This window comes from Apteryx rowi, unplaced genomic scaffold (genome assembly GCF_003343035.1).
Source record: "Apteryx rowi isolate R43461 unplaced genomic scaffold, aptRow1 scaffold_835, whole genome shotgun sequence".
Lineage (NCBI taxonomy): Eukaryota > Metazoa > Chordata > Aves > Apterygiformes > Apterygidae > Apteryx > Apteryx rowi.
In genome coordinates this window covers 242,560-262,184 of record NW_020451133.1, presented here as the reverse complement: position 1 = coordinate 262,184, position 19,625 = coordinate 242,560, and the positions used below count along the sequence as shown (strand labels likewise).

At 48.3% G+C, this 19,625-nt stretch overlaps 1 protein-coding gene across 3 annotated transcripts in view; it reads left to right on the top strand.

Annotated features, from left to right (window-relative positions):
* The first annotated feature begins 2,366 nt into the window (after window positions 1–2,366).
* FBXO42 (F-box protein 42) overlaps window positions 2,367–19,625 on the top strand; it is a 37,843-nt gene continuing 20,584 nt past the window's right edge. Inside the window, exons 1-3 of one of the 3 annotated variants that reach the window (XM_026089898.1) lie at window positions 2,367–2,633; window positions 5,980–6,096; window positions 13,532–13,666. In XM_026089898.1, the coding sequence (XP_025945683.1) occupies window positions 2,384–2,633; window positions 5,980–6,096; window positions 13,532–13,666 (502 nt within the window). In that variant the 5' untranslated portion in view covers window positions 2,367–2,383. The remainder of the gene's footprint in view (window positions 2,634–5,979; window positions 6,097–13,531; window positions 13,667–19,625) is intronic. The other 2 variants (XM_026089899.1, XM_026089900.1) reach the window with 2 other exon arrangements.

Genomic DNA, 19,625 nt, shown 5'->3' with positions numbered 1-19,625 from the left:
CCGGCATGGGTGTTAACACTTGGAAGATGGTTGTTAGTTAAGCTCAAACGCTTAGAAAATCGGGATTTAGCGAAGGAGGCGCTTTTAAATATTTATGATATTATAAATTGGCCTGGTACAACAAGCTCTAATTAAATCCTGGATGGTCTGAAGTCACCTTTATTTCTTTTTGAGGAATGCAGAGGAATTTCATTGTTTTCCTGGCAAGCCCTTGCTATTCCGATGCCCTCCCGGGTTCCACTTCGTTTCAACCCTCTTCCTGTAATTTTCCGCCGAGAATTTCAAGATTACGTAGATGTTTTCTTTTAACGAGGGCTTGGAAACGAAATGGCTGCGAGGGACGTGCCTGGGAGCGAGTTGCGCTCGGGAGCCAGCTTGGGGATTAGGTTTACCCTGGCGTGCAGGGAGTCATGTTGGAAAGAGCCTTGGGTCAGCTCGTCTGCGTGTGTGCGTTGGCGTCGGGGCAGATCCGCTAGTGCACGTGGAAGAAGTGGGGTGTGAGACTGGGATGGGTGAAAGCCATCTCTGAGGAAGGCTTTTATGAAGCCTTTTGTGCCCAAAAGCCCCAAAAGGTTTGTTTCCTTGCTTCCTTCCATCAGGAAGCCTTGCACAGCTAAGCCATTAGATCCGTTAGACACAAGCATGTACCTGTTGGTCTGCTGCGAGTGTGGGAAGACGGGAAAAAGCCCCACGCAACTTCTCCATCCTCAAATCTGCGTGAGAACGTGCTATGGGGAGGAAGAAGACAGGAGAGCACAGGAGCGTGTTCCCTTGGAGAGGTTTTCTTGGTCCTCTGGCCTCTAAAATTTGCCCTAGAGATGCTTTTCTAAACCTTGACCTATTTGCTTCTGATGGTACTCAGAGCTTCCCATCTTCTCTTGGATGCCACGGAAAGGTCTGTGCGCCTGTGATTAATCTGCTGTATTGTATTAGCTCCCGCGTGTCCTCCAGAGGACTGAAATTGTGATTTAATAATTGGACTATTTATAGGTAGGGGGAAAAAAAAAATCTTGCTAGCAGGGCATTCGTTCTTGCGTTCCTCAGCTGACCTCCTGCAGCAGGGTTTGTACGTTACTTAAATGGTAAATAAAAGCTGTTGGGAAACATGTCGGCACAATCCTGGCTTCTAAAAACCTTAATAACGCGACAGATTTGTAGTGTGAACCTGTCAAGTCAAGGCCTTATGTTCAGCGTAGTCACCCACAGCTCTCCCACTGTACCTGCTCTGGATGATCCAACTCCCTGTTCTGATTTTATTTTATTTTTAATTTAAATGCAACTTTTGCTTTTTTTTTTTTTTTTWTGTTTTCTAACTCCTAATGTTTGGAAGCTTGCATGTTGTTTGCCGCGTTTGCCCAAGTAACGTGCAGTTTGCCGACAGCGGTGGCCCTTATGTCAAAGCATCGCGGTTGCAGCCTGCCTTTGTCATAACATTGACTGTGCAAAGCAGCTCTGACATGGGAAGACTTTGAGAGCATCTGTTAGCGTGATAACCGCGCATTTAATTGTGGCTTGGTTTATACCAAAGATCGACAGCCCCTAGGATTTCTCTGAAGCTCTTTTATTGGGCAACCGTGACAAAAATGGAGAGTAATTCCAGCTAAAGTAATTTTTATGAATGCAAATTAATTGTCCAAAAAGCTGCTGCTGTGCTGTGTCTCTGCAGTGTGCTGCTCCCGTGGCTTCGTGCCGTCTTGTTTTCCGTACCCGTAAGGATGGGCAAACCCCGGATTTAGTTAGGGAATATTGGAGAGTTTCTGTCGTCGGAGGTTTCCGATGACAGAGCTGAGCAGGCCTCCTCCTTCCAGAGCTCGTCACCGGAAAATCGTAGCTAGCTACGCGGGGTGCCGCAAACCCTTGTCCCCTACCAGGAGCCACCCGTCCGGCAGCTCGAACACCTTCTCGCGCCTGGTGAGGCTGCAAAGACGGTGGGGCGGTTGAGAGGCTGTAATTTCTGAAGTGGTTTTTTTGCTGCCTCTGTATTGTCTGTAGATCTGAGAGTGGCGAGAGATGAAGCAGCAGCCTGGGAAAATACCGTGCAGAGAACGGCGTGACGCGTTTGCTTTTTTTTAATTTTGCTTGGGTGCTGGTGGTGGTTGTGAGGGAGGAAAGGCCTTGAACTTCTGTTTCTGCGTATCGGGGACCTCCGTCCTGAGCTCGTCACTAAACTCTGTGCAGCAAGGTTCAAAGCTTTGCAAAAATCTGAGAGCGTAACTTGGAGTTTACTGGGGTAGAGCTTGACGTGGGCCTTTCGTGCTCGCGACGCAGCTTGCAACCGCATCTCTGCGGTTCGTAGTTCAGAGCTGTTAAGTTTTTCTGTGGACTTAATGTGTTGTGTTTCTTTCCCCACCCTCCTTGCCTTGAAGCTGTGAAGTGGAATGCCATGGCCAGTTCCTCGGACAGTGAAGATGACGGTTTCATGGCCGTGGATCCGGAAGAAGCTGTGGTCGAAGGGACGATGGAGCAAGACGATGAGCCTCATGCCGAGCTGGAGGTCGAGGAGACCAGGCATAACAGATCAATGCTTGAGCTCCCGGAAGAGGTTTTGGAATATATCCTGTCCTTCCTTTCGCCATATCAGGAGCACAAAACTGCTGCCCTTGTCTGCAAACAGTGGTATCGACTAATCAAAGGTACTAACAGCCGACCCAAGAATGCATTTTCTTTTTTTGATCGTGGGAACAGATGGTTATTCCAGCCATTCTTTGCTTTGCTTTAGACTCCCCTGTTGGCATAGCTTTTCTTTTTTTCCCCTTTAACTCACAAATTTGACTTCCATGAAATTAATGCCAGGAAAAATAGCTCCAGCTATTGGTTTACCTGCCTTGTAGAAGGCATTGCTGAGGGGGCTTGTTCCTAATTGGCAGACCGGGTGTGCTCTTTGGAAGCGTGAACGAGTGAAAACCCCAAACCCCCACGGTAAGTCTGCCCGCTGATTACTACTTTTGAACACTCCCTGTGCACTGATAATGTGCAGTGTTATTTACCTTACGTTCAGAGTTCCTCTGCGGCGCACCCAAGAGCCCCCGTTCCTGGTGTCCCGCGTCTAATGTGGCTGTAACTGTGCTTTGTTTTGATCTTACTCAATATTTACACACCCAAAACCTTAGCTTTTGGCTGGGAACAGAACTGTCTGGTTCTTACAGCTCTTGTTTAAGATAAGTGGCAAAGTATAAACTGCATCTGCATTAATGTAGATCTACATATGCAGACTTCCTGAAAGAGTAGCCCTGAGATACAGATATTTCAGTTTGCCTCAGTGCAGGATTAATTCTGAAGCCTCATGGCGATATTTTAACACTAGGTAGATGTGATACAGCAAATAGCTTTACTTGTGTACTTGTCCAAACTTTACCTGCCTCTCTGTGCCTGATGTTTTCTGAATAAGCTGGGTGATTTCAGTTTGTTTGACGAAGGAGTGGCACCGTTGGGGACAAACGTTTTTACAGGCCGTTAGAGAGGAGACCGCGCATCAGTAGGAAATGAGACATGCTCCTGCTCTAGGATAACTTGTTGCATCTAAAAAACACAAAGTAGGTGTCAAGTGAGAAATGCCTCCGTTTCTGCCCTTGCTGCTGTGTACAATGGGGCAGATGGGTGGGGTGATCTCTAATCTGTGGGGTTTTGCTCTTAGATCCCCGGGATTCTCTGCCTTGCTCAGCGTTTAACAGATTGGAGGTGGAACAAAACACATCTACCTCGGAAATAAGCATTGCAAAATGACTTTTGGTGGAAATTGGGGTCGGCTAACACGCTGCCAGCGCCGCAGTTTGCACCCYGTTGAAACGTTTCACGTGTCCGTGGGCTTTGACTGCTGCCGGCGTACGCTTTCACCCGCTCGTGGGTTCCTGAAGCGCTCTGGAGAGAGAGAAAGGATGCAGCTGGGATGAACGAGCATGTGATTCACCCCACAAGAGTCTGTGGGAAACATCCTTTAAGTGTAGGGGAGGGATGAGCAGCCCGAGGTGCGACGTGACATTGCAATTAGTTCGTCTCTCAAGTCTAGGGAGCGTGGGTGGTGAGCGCTGCTGGGTAGCCCCGTCGTTTTTGCGGTGGCTACGGGAAAAAAGTGTCATTTCTAACTGGCGCTCTGCGAAGCAGAGAGGTCGCTTGAGGTAAATGCTTGATTTGTTTTCTACTGCTTAATTTTTCCTGTTTGTCAGGATACATCTGCTTTGAAATCCTATAGTTGAGATTGCGTTTCCCTCGTGTCTCTTAAGGACCGGCTGCTTGGGGATCCAGGGCTTCATTTTTCACACTTCCGGCACTGTGTCCCAGAGTGTGATTTCATGTTGGGGGTGTTCCTGGCACGGGGCTTTCAGTAAGAGAGTTGTTGGGAAAATATCTTGGCGGGTCAGGGTGATTTCTGCCGCGGCAGAGGTCACCGGCAAGGAGCTGCGGAGCGAGCCAGCTTCTTCATCCTCTGCGGCAGGCGGAGGTTCAGGAGGCTCAGGGGCTGGATGCTGGTATCGATACCCTCCGTAGCGCTGAAATGCTGGTGCTCGGTGCTGGATAAGTACGATGTTTAGCTAAACTAGAATCCGCTCCTTGGGGGGATGCGCTTTCTCGAAACTGGTTTTTCTCCTGAGAATGTGTGAAGGGCCAAATGCTCCTCTCGAGTGCCAGGCTTGAGCATCCTGCTGTGACGTGGGCTTTGCGGATGCAGGGTAGAAGAGGCACTTTAGGCCGCAGAGCATCCTCTGAGGAGTGAGTGCAGCCTTAAATCTTCAGCAGACCGTTTTCTTCCCCCAGGGAGCAGTATCTGGCCCCTCTCAGCACAGACGTACGTTCTCCATGCAGTTAATTGTGGCTCTGGTCCTGCTCCACAGAGGAGCTATAACTACCTCTAGCATAGAGGGGGTTAAGAATGAGCACTGTGAGCTAAGACACGTTCTGACACTTATCACCCATGTCTCCTCTCGTGGTTATTTTGGAATCGTGTCCAATAGCTGCAAGCGTGCTCTTAAAAATTCATGATTGCACGCCGCGCGTCCTCCACGGCCCGTTAAAGGAAGGGCAGCTGCTCGGCTGGCGGAAAGGAGTGCTTGCGCGCAGCACGAACGCGGGTGCGATTAGGAAGCGGCAGGCTTGCGTTGCAGCGGGGAAGGCTGCAAACCGGGTCTGCTAAGGCATGTCCCAGCTGTCCTTATTTATAGTACCCTCAAGCACGCTTAGCACTGCTTGTCACTACAAGAATTGCACTGCCAGTGCCGGCAGCCTGCTCTCACCCGGATTTCCCGTTGTCTGGCTCCGGCTGGCAGGTGCCGCGGCATTGTAGGTTGAGCGCTTGGATGCTGCGCTGCCCAGCGTCCGTTGTGACGCTCGAATCCTCCATCAGCCTGCACGTGCTGTGCTGCTTCTCCCTAGACGCCTTCCTTTGTAGTAGGTGAGGTTTTTGGCATGCCGAGTTCGGATTTCGCTGCCTCCAGCTGTTGCACTTTGACTTGTTCCTCTTGCTGTTTGTGTTGGAGCATCTCGGTCCTCAGCGGAGCCGTGTTTTAGCAGCTGTTTCTGGTCAGTAGGGAAGAACTCGTGTGTAGGGGTTTGCACATGCTTACTGTTCACAAAGGCTTTATTTTACCTGCCCAGAGCTGCCAGATGCTGGAGATGAAGTGTAGTAAATATGTTCTATAAACGTCACTGATTTCTGCATGTGAATAGTCCCCGCTCTTCATTTGCTTGATTCCTCTATGAATTTCTACCAGGGTATTTATACTCCTGTCTGAATACAAGGCTGCTTTCCATAATGGCTATCCTGCTGCTACTCGCCATCCATTAACTTAGGATAATTTGTCGTGATCGTTTACTTTGTTCTCCAAGCTTGCTTCTTCCTACAAAGGCTGTCAGGTAGGGTATGCGCACAAAATTGTAGGGCAGCGGGCATCTTACGCATTGCTTTTGGACGTGCTTGTGCAACCGTGCAGGCACAGCTCCTTCCTAACATGCCCCAAATCCTGCTGACATCTTCTCTTTCTTCAGGTGTGGCCCATCAGTGTTATCACGGCTTTATCAAAGCAGTGCAAGAAGGAAATATTCAGTGGGAGAGTCGCACTTACCCCTATCCTGGAACCCCCATCACGCAACGCTTCTCGCACAGTAAGTAGCTGCTCGGAAAAGCTCGGCTCGCCCCCATTCGGCTCCGATCTACAAGGGGAAGCTATAATGCGATGTTTGTATTGTGGCGCTGGGGCTACGGCAGCAGCGCACGTGCCCGTCGCTGCAGCAGAATTTGAATGGGGTGGCGTAATATGCCGCTCTGCCAACGCAAGCACTTTGCACGAGAATAGGGATTCAGTAGCTGTTTGTCATTATCAGCTCTCTGCTCCTAGGTTATTAAGAGGAAATGTTAACGCAGGGTGGGGGGATTTTCCCCTCAGTGTGCTTTGTGCTCCTTTAGCTGTTTGGCTCTTTCTGCAAATTTCACGTGTGAACTTTAACCAGTTCCCCTTCTAATCTGAGCTTTCCGGGTCCCCTCCGACAGAGACCTCCCTCGGTGGTGACTCGAGTCCAGTGGCTGTTACAGCAAATGAGTCCGCATTCCCACTGACATTTGGGACTGTACGCTGGCTGCTCTCTACAGCAGATCATCTTTTACATTTGAGGGTAGTGTAGTCTGGAGGAGGCTCTGTGCTCCGTTAAAAGCACCCAGGGCTGTGCACGAGAGGTATTGAGGCAAGCGCGTTTGCTTTGGGTGTGATTTGCTGATAGATGTCGGCGAGTCAGTTGACAACCCTGCTTAACTTATGGGTGTTTTTTTTGGTTTTTTTTGCCCTGCTTCCAAGTTTCTGGAACAGAACGGAAAGAAGTTGCCATTAAGGGAGAGCCGCTTAAATAAAACTTACTTGTACTGCAGCAGCACGTAGCTGCCTTGGACTGCTGGGCCAGGCAACCTACGGAAATATGACAAAAATTCAGTCCTTGTGTCTTTGTCGCTGGGTCTAAGCTCTCTGGGAGACGGTTCCTCTGCAGAGCAGAGTTTCGTTTTTAAAAAGGTAAATAAACATGATGTAAGTGGTGCGATTCCAAGAGCAAGCAGTCATAAAACTTTCATGTTCCCAAGTAATAATTTATGAAGCAACYGATGCACAGAATGCGCAGTCTCTTGCCAAGACAAGCCTAGGAGACGCTGCAGGGGAATTATGGTGAAGTCATTGTACTCTTCAAAGATTTCTTTGTCCTGCTAAAAAATAAAAAATAAAAAAGGCACCACAGTTCCTAGCTCGTTTTTAGGTGGCAGTGCTAATAAAGTGCTTGCTGCAGATGATTGAGGTGACTTGCGGATTTGCATGTGTTTCCCTCTATTTGCTGGCAGTATTGACCGTCCTAATCAGGCTGTACCTTGGGGTAATCTCATCTGCGCCCTTTCCACCCTAGTGCCTTGGAAGGGGCTTTTTGTGTCTCGGTGATGTGCTTGCTGCCTGTGTACTGTGGAGTAGCGGTTGCTTCTGGGTGAACTATAGGTTAACTATAAATTACATGAAGAAGCCCAAAGTGTTATATCGAGGACTCGCTGCATGCTCTTCGCTTGGTTCTCTTGCCCAGCGGGGGATTCCTCTGAGCGGGCTGCTGTTACACCTGATCCAGAAAGGGTTTTGGATCTTCCTCGGACCACGTAACCTTTCTTAGCCCAGCTCTTTGACACTGCTCTGTGCTCTGGTCATCAGCCCTTGGCCCCTGCAGAAGCTCTGTTAATGTAGTTTACGTGCAGAAAGGTAATTTGGGTTAACTGGTTTGCCAGCTTGATTTTTGAACAGTCTTCCACATCGGTGGGATCCGCTTTCTGTTCAACCGAGTAACGTGTGTTTGTGGGTGGATTCCAATATTAGGGCCTGGAGGAGAAGGTTTGGTCAAATCTCGGCAAGGATGAGACAGAAGCAACAAATGGTTAATCACCTGGCTTACTTATTTGGAGATTGTCTGGACATTTATACCTTGATCTAAAATATTAAGATGTGATGAGCCAAGCAGAAGTAAAAATGGGAGATCTAGGAAGGGGGGAAGAGAGGGAGGACTTGGGAACCTTTTTTGGTGGGGAGTGACAGGGTGGCTTGCCTGGATTCATGGGAAAATGTCATCTGCCGGGCATGAGTCACTTGAAGTCAACAGGCACCGAGAGCTGCCATCAAAGAGCTGCTGAGGGCTATCCTTTTTCCAAGACTTACTAGAAATAGCCCAGAAGTGCTAATATTGAGCTGGTATTTAAAAGGACAAGGCAGAGAATTTTAAATAGGTCTAGGTCACTCTGTCTTCCGTAAATTCTCAGGGGAGTGATAGAAAAATTCCCTGATAAGGAATAATTAATGTCAGTCACTAGTTTTACGGGGAAAAAAAAAAAAGGACTTGTCAAGCTCTCTGATTACATGACAAGTTTGGCTGATGATAAACTTCATAGATGGGCTGTAGTTTTTCTAAAGGGTTTGATTCAAGCTGCATAGCATTACACCACGTCAGTAATGTGTTTTTTTTTTTTTAAGTTTGAACATACAGGCTTACTAGAAGGCACGCTGCTTGCGTAGCTTTTTGAGCTGGAGACAGCGTGGCCGTCTGAAGGTGTAATATTTGTGCTAGTCATCCGATCGTCCTTTCTAGCCCTAATGTATAAACCTACTGAAATTGTAGTAGCGCAGCAACTCATGTAGTTAAATAGCTGGCTGCCGCTGAAGAGTGATGTTGGAAGGAATGCGAGAAGGGAAAAGCGGCAGCGGAACGTCGAGCGGCGTGCCGGGAAATATCGATCCTTTGATGGGCGAGTTGGTACCGCAGCGGCTAATTTTAAAGACCAGTTTTCCCGTATGGTTTGGGAAGCGTGTTACCAGCATGATGACTAAGGAAAACAACTTCATGGATTAAGCTAAGAGATGTGGGACAAGGGAAAGGTAAAACTGAAAAGCTTTGGCTTAAAGGATGGGCGACTTTTTCGCCTCCTCCTGAAGATGGGGAGGCAGTTGCAGAACTGGTGTCTGGAGCGTTTTTATCGTGCCGCGACTCGTGGCGTAGTTGGTGTAAACATCTGTATCAGCCAGCAGCACCGGGCTCTTTCATCTGCAGCCCTCCCTGCGGGCGCTGCGATCGCCTTAGCTCTCCAGCCAAGCGAGATTATTAGGTGCGGAGACATTGCCTCCAAAGACCTGCCGTGCGTCGAGGGAAGCGATGCCAATAATTCGCTATACAGCCCTTCCCTTGTGATGCTGAGCCACTGCCGCAGCTTGGCAGGGCGCTCTGGGGAATGCGGCTTTGCACACGGAGCGGGAAAATAATCCCAAATTGGAGAGGGGGAGTAATTACGAGTCTGGAGTCCTTTTCAACGGAGGCAAATAGCTTTTGCAACCGGTATCTTTACTAAACCTCAGCTCTGGCAACTGCACTTCTAGGGCTGTGTTTCCTGTCCTCGGCTGAAGTGTGCTTCTAAACAGGGCACATTTTTCTCTACGATTGCAGCTCTTTGAAGGCGGGACAAGCGATCTCTCTGGATAACAGGACCAACCGGAGTAGCGTTCTGGGATAGTTTAAGAAAGCCGTGATATATAACAACAACATTTAGCAGCGAAGCTGCAGTGACATTTGCGCTTGAGGGTTGCGTAGACATGGGAGTTCAACAGACCGCTGACTGGTCCTGCCCTCTCAAATGGGGAACGTGACCTTTGAACATGACTCCCATACGTATAGGTTACTTTATTTGATGTACTTGGACTACTAAAGTTTAAAAAGTCAGTGCCCTTTAATTACCATCAAGGGCATGGGTTTTGCATTCAGCTTTCCCTTCCCAGTTAGAGTCCATTGATCTCTGTTTTCATTATCTCGTGCTCTGGATGAAAATCTCTGATGCTTTGTTCATTACTGCTGTGCAGCACAGAGAACAGAAGTGTATTCAAAATAAGCTGCCTTTTTGGTCTGGGTATTGGTGTCTTCAAACATTAGAAAGAAATATTTATTCTCTTCATCTCCAGTCGCAAAAATATGCCATCTCTGGCATACTGAAACTCTGTGACACCCTAACGTTTACTGGGGCTTTAAAAAGAAAAAAAAATCTATCCAGTGGCTTTTTGGTTTCTTGTTTTCCACCCAATAAAAAGCTGGAAGCACCACTGACACTCTTTTCCCCTGAGTTATTCTACACATTTGAAAGGCTGGTATCAAACCAGAGTTTTCAGCCGTACTGTCTTTTTTTTTCTTCTAGCTAACCTGCTCCGTCTTGCTTGGCTTCAGAAGCTTTAAATGGCTTGCGAAGAAGAAGCAGGAAAGCACAGTTTAAATTATTTTGGTCTGGGATTAAAATACATGTCRCGCGGACGTCATGGTGCCTGTCTGGCTGGCCTGTTTTTAAATCCAAATAGAGGAGAAGAATGCTGCCACCTCCCCTCCAAAATAATAAATTAGCCGGGCTGCGCTGGTGTGTGAAAGCAGCAGTTGCCGAGGGTTTGGCTGGGAGAGGAGGTAGCTTCCAGTCGCTCTTAACCTGCCATGCTTAGGTAGTGATTAGATTTCTAGGGAAACTGTGAACCRTCGAGAAACGGTAGATAGAAACCCCCAACAACCTCATTGCAGTACACTGATTTCAGCTGCGTGTACGCGGAGTGTTAGGCGGCGGCCGCTACCCTTGTCTTCCTGGATAGAGATGACATTTTGGCATACAAGGAGTCACCATGTAGAAAAGATATCTCGCCTTCCCTCATCTTCCCGAGTGGACAGGTACTACAAAATACTCTTATTCCTCATAGAGAGCGGTCCTGCTCCCCAGAAGATGTGCTGGGGGATCACGCAAGCTCTCCTTGCCTGCCCCAATGCAAAGTCAAGCACTTGGCTTAGCTTATACCCCGTTGCAGCTAAATCCTGAAGCCTGCATAGTTCCTAGCCCAGTATTTACGTTTCCAGCATGTCCTCCACCTAGAAGATAGCTCAGAAGGTGCGTCAGGTAGGTGCATGTTGTTATAATGTTCGGTAAGATGTGGTTTAAGGTGACAAACGTTTAGTTGCACATACGGACCTGGGGATTCGTGTGCCTGAGAGCTGGGTGGTCTTGGGCAGTGAAAACCAACTCAGGACGTTGCCCTCATCCGTTCTGCGTCTGCAGATCCCCCGGCCCTGCTGTGTGGTCAGCAAAGTGCCCCGGACTTGTCAGTGAAAGCCAAGGGCACGAGGGCCGCTGGCTTTTCTGCAGCCTTTCAATAGGGGCAGCAGGTGATCTGCATGACAAGCCCCAGGTCAGACCGCGGGGCGCAGCGCGGAGGCCGCCGGGCCCTGCTGTGGCCCCCGCTGAGCCGCGGCATTGTGTGCRAGCGCTTGAATGCGCCGTTTTATTGCGTGCGATTCATTCGGACCTGGCGGCTCTCCGGGGCGAGATGAATATCACCAGCGTATGTATGGGTGGGCTGTGTTAAAGAGCTCTTTTGCTCTGGAAACACATACCTCCGGAGTGCAAAATTAGGGCTGCGGCGTCCGAGCGTTGGAAACTCGGGGCACACTTGTACTGGACTGGAGTAAATCTGTAAGCAGGGACTTCTAGCAGYGATATGCTCTGAAACGTTTTCTCTTGCTACCAAAAGTAGGTTATCTGACTGTTCCTTTCACTCCAGATACTCCGTTTTGAATCTTTTCTTATCAYTGTTTCTTAAAAGGCTTTTTTTGTGGTTTCTTTTTTCTTAGCACAAGCTCCTAGTCCCATGTCCTGTCCTGTCAGGTCAGCTAATCTGAATCTATTTTAATTTTTTAGCTTGGGGAGTTGGTGAACAGCTAAGTATAACTTGTGATGTAGAAGGAGAAGGAATGGTGCAACTTGCCCAGGCGCCACGTCCCCCTGTGGTGCACATACTTTGGCTCTTATTTTGTCGGGGAATAAAACCTGGCTTTTGCTCAAAGCTGCTGTACTTGTGTGCTAGTATTGTCAACTGTGCTGCTCCGGTGAACTTTTGGCAGCCTTGAATTTCCTTCTTGACCTTCAGTCTCTTTCTGAAATCCTCCTTCGTGGCGAGAATCCCATCCTGCCCATGCCATTGATCTTGTAACTTCCCTTGTCGTGCCGATTATTTATGCCGATGCTTGGGCCTGAACCTGGAGATCTGCTATGGAGGGTTTTCTGCATGAGAAGAATTACTTCTCACCTCCGTGTCGGCCGAAGAGCCATATGCTGGTCTGTGCCGTGGGCTGCGTGGCTGAACTTTGACATTCACTTTTGGTTTTCCACCGCTGGSCAATATATCGCTTGTCATCGCAAGGGCAGTTAGTCCTGCTCCTTCCAAGCCCCAGCTGATACCCTTGAGCTTTCCCAGAGCATAAAACATTGTGTTTTTTGTATTGCATATGTGTGTATGCATGTATGGAAATGATATGCCATGTTTTCCCCCTGCTAGACTTCATAACACATGCTCCAGGAATCTCTGAAGAGCAGTTTCCTTAACTGCCTTTCCGTGCTGTAGAGGCATCGTTCATGTTTGTAGGGTCAATGTTAGATTTTTGTGACTTTGAGGGCACTTGTATATCAAGTTGGGCTTTGGAGAGAGAAGCCTTGATTGTGAACATGGTGCCTCCGCGTTTTGGGGCCGTTCTTGTGCATGTTGCCAAATTCCTGGTGCTTGGAGACTATTAATTATCTCCTGGGAGATGCAGCAACCAACAGAGCAGTACCCTTAAGATATAGATCAGGACTTCAGAAACAAACTTGTCCTTTCTGCCAGCCACACCGTACACTCCTTTGCTAAAGCTCTGGGGGAAGAGTCTTACAGAAAACCTGAGAATTGAGATTTTCAGGCTATGTCAGGTCAAGGGAGGATTGCGTTTCTAAAAGCAGAATCCAGTCRAGGAATGGGCCTGTTGCTGTCTCACTTATTTTCAGGTCAGAGGATGGAGAGGTTATAGGGCCTGCGCCAAAACTGCCTGCGGAGGGCTCGTCTCGTGCACGTTCTATGTGACTTAAAGCCTGCATGTATGAATCTCGGGCTGTTCAGCTTCATGTGACAAAGATGGGGGCCAAAAGCGCTCTCTGTCCCTAGCCGTTTTCAAGGAGTTGTCAAGACTTGTTTCCTCCCTGTCSCCCTTTTTGCTTTCTTACCCCGTCCCCTAAGAAGCAAAGGGGATGCTCRTATAAGAGACGCTTGTTCCCGTGGAGTTTTCCTAGGATGAGATAAGGTAAAATACTGTCAGCTTTGGGAGAGGGGGATAAGTTACCAGGTTTAGGTACGCAGGGCAGTCACTTAGTAAAATTTGGCAGCTCCGCAAACCCTGAGGACTAGCTTAGAAAGGTAAGCGTGCTGAATGCGCTAATCGTAGCTAATCTAATTAACTGCAAGCGTCTAAGGCAGCTTTCTTTGCACTTTCAGGAGCAGCTCTGCTTGGGGGAATAATCGCCTTAAAAGGCTCTTGCTGTAGGCTTACGTTGGTCAAGGATACTCATAAGTGAGCCCGTGGTTTCGTTGAAGTCACTGTAGCCTGTTTTGGTTTCCTCCTCTCCGAAAGTCGGGGCGTGAGACCAGAAATGTTAGGCTCTGAGAAGAGAAATGACTGATCTCTGTTTTCTTTTTCTTTTTTTTTTTTTTAGGTGCATGTTACTATGACGCTAATCAGTCGATGTATGTGTTTGGTGGCTGCACGCAGAGCAGTTGTAATGCTGCGTTCAATGATCTCTGGAGACTTGACCTAAATAGCAAAGAGTGGATCCGGCCTCTGGCATCAGGTGAGAGGTGACGGATGTTCAGCCGTCCATAACCCTTCTCCCGACTCCCTTCCGTACCACTGAAGCCTTTATCAAAATTTATCTTGCCCACAGGGCTAAACGRTTTGATTCTGTATTTTTCCCCTCATGTGTTATCATTGTCTGAACGGTTTTCAGGTCATATATCTTTTAAACACAGAATATCTGTGCGTCCTTACACCTGCAGCACGGTACTGTGAAATGAGTTGAGTCATTCCTGGTTTTCCTCTTTGTCTGGAGAAGCTATTCAATGCTTCTCTATCCTATGCGGAATGAGGGACACTTAACTGAGGTCACGAGCCTGTGTTGATAGGAGTCCCAGAACGGCGATTTTCATGGAGCTTTGGTRGCTGCCACTTCAGGTATTTTGAGGAGTGGATGAGACATGCCCATGCTGGCTACCCACAACAACCAGGGAAGTGTGGGAAAACAGGTACATTCCTGCAGTCCACATGCTCCAAGCAGAGCAGGAAAATGCTGCAGATTATTTCCCACACTGGTTCTGAACTCAAAATGTCGCACACCAAGCACTTGTTTTCCATATATCTCTGTATTTGACTGGAATAACTTTGGTAAAAGTATAAGAATTGGGGGGAAGCKCTTTGTCAGTGAAAAGTGAGTATAGAAGTACCAATTTCAGCAAAAACTTTACATTTAAYGAAGAGCGGGAAGAAGAGGAAAGGGAGAGTAGCTTGGCATCTGCCATGCTTTCCTTGTTGAGTTGTCCTGGGTATTGAGCCTCCAGTATTGTGGACTACTTGGTTGTCGTTTAAAGCCATATTTTCCCATCAGATACTTCACTCAAGTCCTCCAAAATTGAGATGTTTCTGCCTGCTAGGGTTATCTTGGGATTTACTCAGGTGTGGCTTTAAAATGTTGGCACATACTTTGTGTGTGATGACAGTTCTCTGGATATAAGGCTTCACGGGTCTTAACACTTTGACTAGATTTGATTTTTGAATTGGCAAATGTAGTGCGTGACRTCTAAGCACTAAAATTAAGCAAACCGTGTTGGATTGAAGCATGGAGCCTATAAAGGTGTGACTTAAAATGAAGAGAAAACTAAGCTAGAACTTTAAAGCTGACGCACTACAGGTATGTAGAAAATAACTTATTTCTTCCTCCTTCCCTGCCATAATGCTCTCCAGCTCCTCTCTCTCTGGTCAAGGGTGGAGGAGAGGCCATGGGTAGCATAAACAGGATACAGGGCTGTRCAGACCTCTGGTCTGCCCCAGGATGACTATTCTTGCAGCCTGGCAAGTTCTTCCGTTGGATTCAATGTAGGCCATGACTCGCAGTTAGTACTCGCGCTGTGTTAATGAGCCCGGCTGCCAGCACCCAGCTCTGCGCCTCCGTCACCCCGTTGGTATTTTTGTAAAGTAAAATTCCCACTGCCTTACTAACAAATAGCACTTTTAAAAGAACGAGTCCTGTGGGAATATGTGTCAGAGTTAAGTCCCATGGGAAGATCCCCCGAGGAAATATTTCTGCATGCTGTCATGAGCGCATGTAGCGAGATCAGATCGCAACTGAAACTTCAGGCAGTCTCGCCGAACAGAGTGCTCTTGTTCGTCTGTCTTCAGAGAAGATGAGTCACCCATGCTTGCGCCGGTGGTGGTTTCTTGCACATAGCTGCTTTTTTGGTGCCCTAACCAAAGCGTTGGCACCCACTGCCTGGGAAAGAAAAGTGACTGGAGGGGGCAAAAGCCGAGAGCTTTGAAGCTGGGAGTGAGATGCAAGTAATGCGAGAGGGATTTTAAAAGGAGAGCTGACTTTGATTGATTAACGCTTGCTTCAGCACAGGGTGTGTGCAAGCTAATTGCTCCAGGAGGTTTAGGAGGAATTCCCACCCTTTTGTTCGAGATAGCTCATCCTATGACTCCGCAGGGTAGGTCTTTCTCCAGAAGAAGGTGACGACTTCTCCATGAGGCCATAGTCTTGCTTGGAGAGGTTTGGCAACCCACAGTAACTTTTTGCCCTTGTTTAGCATGGGTGTCTAATCCAGTGAGACACTGCTTATGTCCTGAAAAAATACTTGAATTCACAACTTGCTTTCAGTCATCGCTGAAGGCTGACCTTGTGATCTGCCTGCTCTTTAGAGCAGAGCCAGCAYGTACTTGGTTCTTTTCCCCATAGGGAGCAACCAGGACTGCCTTTCCTATGTCAAGAAACTAATTTGCTTTTTCCTGTAGTCCACTTTCTCTGCCTCTACGTACTTTGCTGTTGGAGYGGAAAACACCTGGGTAGGGCTGCCTAAAGGAAGTGAAAGCATGGTGCCAGGACCAAGCTAAGGATCTTGGACCCTGCCCAGTGCAGTGGCTCAAGTGAGCTGAAACAGCTTCATCCCATTCCCCTACGTGAAGGTCTGTACGCAGTTCAGGAAAAAGTTCCCTTTTTGTTCATAGCTGCRTCTTCGTTTTGCTTTTCTTACTCAGAGGCATTGGACTAGATGACGTCGGAGTTGGATAATTCATCTCCAGTCTGAGCTATTGCACTTGAGGAGTAAATATTTAGCCTTCAAAGAAATAATTGGGCTGGGTTTCTTTAGTCTTGGAGACGGAGGAGGGAGATAATTGCTTCAAAAAACCCTAATTTTTGAGGTTTCAAAGCACTTTTTGCTTAGATCTCAAACAATGGTGTTGACTTTCTACTTATGAGACAGTAGCAGAACAAGGGAGTTAATGCCTAGCTTCTTATGTAGCGCTTTTCCCTGCTGGAGTTCAACRCTTTTAAAAAGGGAGGGTAGCTAGCAAGATCTTTATTTTAGGAATGCCTCTAAACTCTTCTCCCTCGAGCTCTTTTGGCCGCTTGAGTTACTTTGCACCTCTCTCACTCCCACATGCAAATGCAGCTYGAGCAGAAGGGAGTGTGCAGAAGGATAATTAATGGCCTTATATTAATTATGTGGGAACCCTGGAGGGGAGGTGCCAATGGAGACAGGCGTGCGAGGATGCTGTCGCGCTCTGCGCGCGAAGGGAGCTTGGCAAGGAGGGCATGCGTGGATGCCAGGTGAGGTCAGCCTGGCTGAAGCTGGAGGATTTATTTACTTTTTGAGGGAAATGTGCAGAGTTGGTTACCTGGCCGCGGAAGAGAGGCACTTGTTTGCTGTCAGCTTCTGCTGCTGGGGTATAATTTTAGTCGTTCCCAGCTGCAGAGGAGTTGAAACGCCCACAGGGATTTACTGTGTTTTCTACTCAGATCAATGATACCATCCTGTTTTGTCGTTTGGAGTACAAAATTACAGCTGAAATGTTCTCCTCAGGTAGCTGCTCCCTGGAAGGCAGGTGCCTTCCTCCACGAGCTCTTTCCTCCCGTCTTCATTACTGTCAGCTCAGCCCCACTGCTGGGAGAAGAGCCCGGCTTGCAAGGAGCAATCCCATGCGCCTGCTAAAGGGAGGTGTTGGGATGCTTTATTTGCATAGTCAGTCTGGGCTTTTCTTTGACTTCTAGCCTATCTACACAGAGGATAATCTGATAGAGGGTTGGAGGTGTTTTAAGCTGGGGTTTGTTTATCCAGCTAGAGGCTGAGGTTAGTCTCGCTCCTCTAAATCAAGCTCTGGCATGCTGTTCTTGCTGTGATGGCGTGGGCAGGATTGCTTTCAGTGTCGATAGTCCTCTAGTGCTCCCTGAAAAGGAGCTTTTGTGCAGCTGAAACAGCCGGGAAGGAAACCAAAACCAACTCGACAGTGGCCCAGAGGACCTGGTGCAATGGGTGGAGGGAGGAACGTGTATGTTGAGGGTTTTGGTGTGGTTGCTGACACCTGGGACTTGGCCCTGAGTGCAGATCTACTATGCCAATGCCAGGGAAGACATGTCCCATTTCCTTGCAGGCCTGTGAAACAGTCTTGATGGGAATCCTTCCTTCTCTGTGCTTTGAAAACGGTGTGGCAGGTCCTAGGAGAAGCTGCCTTAGCCATCAACGTTGACCCAGACCCTTTAATGTCTTCTTCCGATCCGTGTTTTACGTTCCTGTTATCCTCCAGCTGCAGTGGGTAATTGACAGGCAGGAATGAGAAYGTATCTCCAAGCAATCATCTTCCTGGCCCGCCTGTGCCGTTGAGGCTCCCAAAGCAACTGTGCCTTTCTGCAGACTTTCTCCCTTCCTGGATTTGTTAGTTTAAGCTTCTTCGGGAGCCCTGCACTTGGCCTCTGCCTGCCAGAGTCACACACCAAACTGGCAAATACTTTTTCCCATTGGAGAGCAGAAAATGCTAGTAGTCCCACCAGAGACCACCTGGGCTCCCAGGGGCTTATCGGGTAGAGGTGAAAAGCTTTTTTTGAAATAGTCTTTTATTGTGTTTGGGTTGCCATTGCTTATTTTATAAAGACCGGGTCTTTGTGGGGAGAGGAATGGCCGTGAATGAAGCCAGCTGAAGTCTTGGAGTCTGCGCGTCTTCCCGGTTGCTTCTGCTTTGCTTGTCCTTGGCCGAGCGTGATCCCCTGCTTTGCTTCCCTATAGCTACACGAGAAGGCAAGAAAGCTCTATGCGAAAAATGCCCGTCCCCACCCTCAAGGCGGGATGCATTCCCGCTGTCGGGCAATGGCAGGGCCTCCCTCCTCCCACTCCGATATCAGAGGAGTTCAGGAGACTTATGACTTTGCTCTTCCTGTTTGCTGTGAAAAGGTCTGCCATGCAACGAGCCCCGAGTCCGCCCTTCCGGTAGGAGGGTAAAACTTCCTGGGGCTTGTTTCCTGGTGTTTTCGTCTCCCTGTGATTAAGCCGCTTTAGCTCTTGCTGGGGAGGTGGGAATGCTTCTCTTTTTCTTAAAACTGCAGGCTGGAAACAGATTGGAAGGCAAAACAAGTTTGTTAGATGCCCCGACCGTCACCGTTAATTTGCAGAGACAGATAGCCGGTGTCGGGTCTTAGCCGCTTCGGAGTGACCGATCCTCCCCGTCTTTTACTGCTGTAGCCAGAAGTGAAATTAGTAAAGAGCTTGAGCTTAAAGTTTGTACTTAAAACAACCAGAGAGCCTCGATACGATGCAGTAACTGTGCAAAAATCTGTGTCTGATTCTCTTAGCCCTGTTCTCTCCCCAGGTCCATCTCCAGTCTTCAGCATTTCAGCAGTGCCTGTTACTGGCCTGTGTTTTGAGTAAGAGCTGCTGGAGTTTCAGGAGTTTTAGGATCGGGTTTGCCCTTGTGAGCAGAGGGGAAGGTGCCTTTGATGTTGTGTCAACAAAACTAACAGGCTAAAGGAGGTAGGAGGAGGGACGCTGCTGTCACCTGTCCAAGGTGGTTGTATCAGATGTGGCCCTTTTGCTGTGGGAGGCTGTTTTGGCTGCAGCATGAGAGAGCAAGAAACCTGCCCTTTAGTCATTTAGCGCAAATGGAGTGGTTTGCCCTTGACAAAGCTGTCCAAAAACCTTGCCCCCAGCAAAAAGTCCTGTTTCCATAACCTTCTCTTGGAAAACAGCGGCAAGTTTTCAAAACAGTTGCTCAAGTTTCATAGCGCTCTTCAAAACGGTCCTGGTTTGGGGTGAGCTTCCTTGTTCGGGGCCTCTTGTGCTTTATGGATTTGAAAGCAGACATGAGCCATAGCAAAGAAATAGCTTCCAAGAAGGTGTTCCTGGGTGGTACAGGGAGGTTGCGCAGCTGAATGCCGGTGTCTGAGAGTGTCGCCTGCTTCTCAAACCCTCATGTCAAGAACAAGTTGGAAGGAGGYGATGCACTGTGGTTATGAAGAGCAAGTCTTGCCAGAGAAGGGTTAAATTGCCCGTGTTTATCTGCGTGCCCATGAAGCAGAACTGGCCTTCACTGAAACGAAAGTGTGAGGCAACAGTTCTCAACTACGGCAGTGTTATAACGTTGTACGTGCGCCGTATAAATCGTGCACAGGACTCATGACTACAGGGCAGTCCAAGGGTTTAGTGGGACTTGAAGAATAAAAAAACAGTTTGAATAGAGGAAACATTCTCGAGTTTGGATTTGTTCAAAATCCA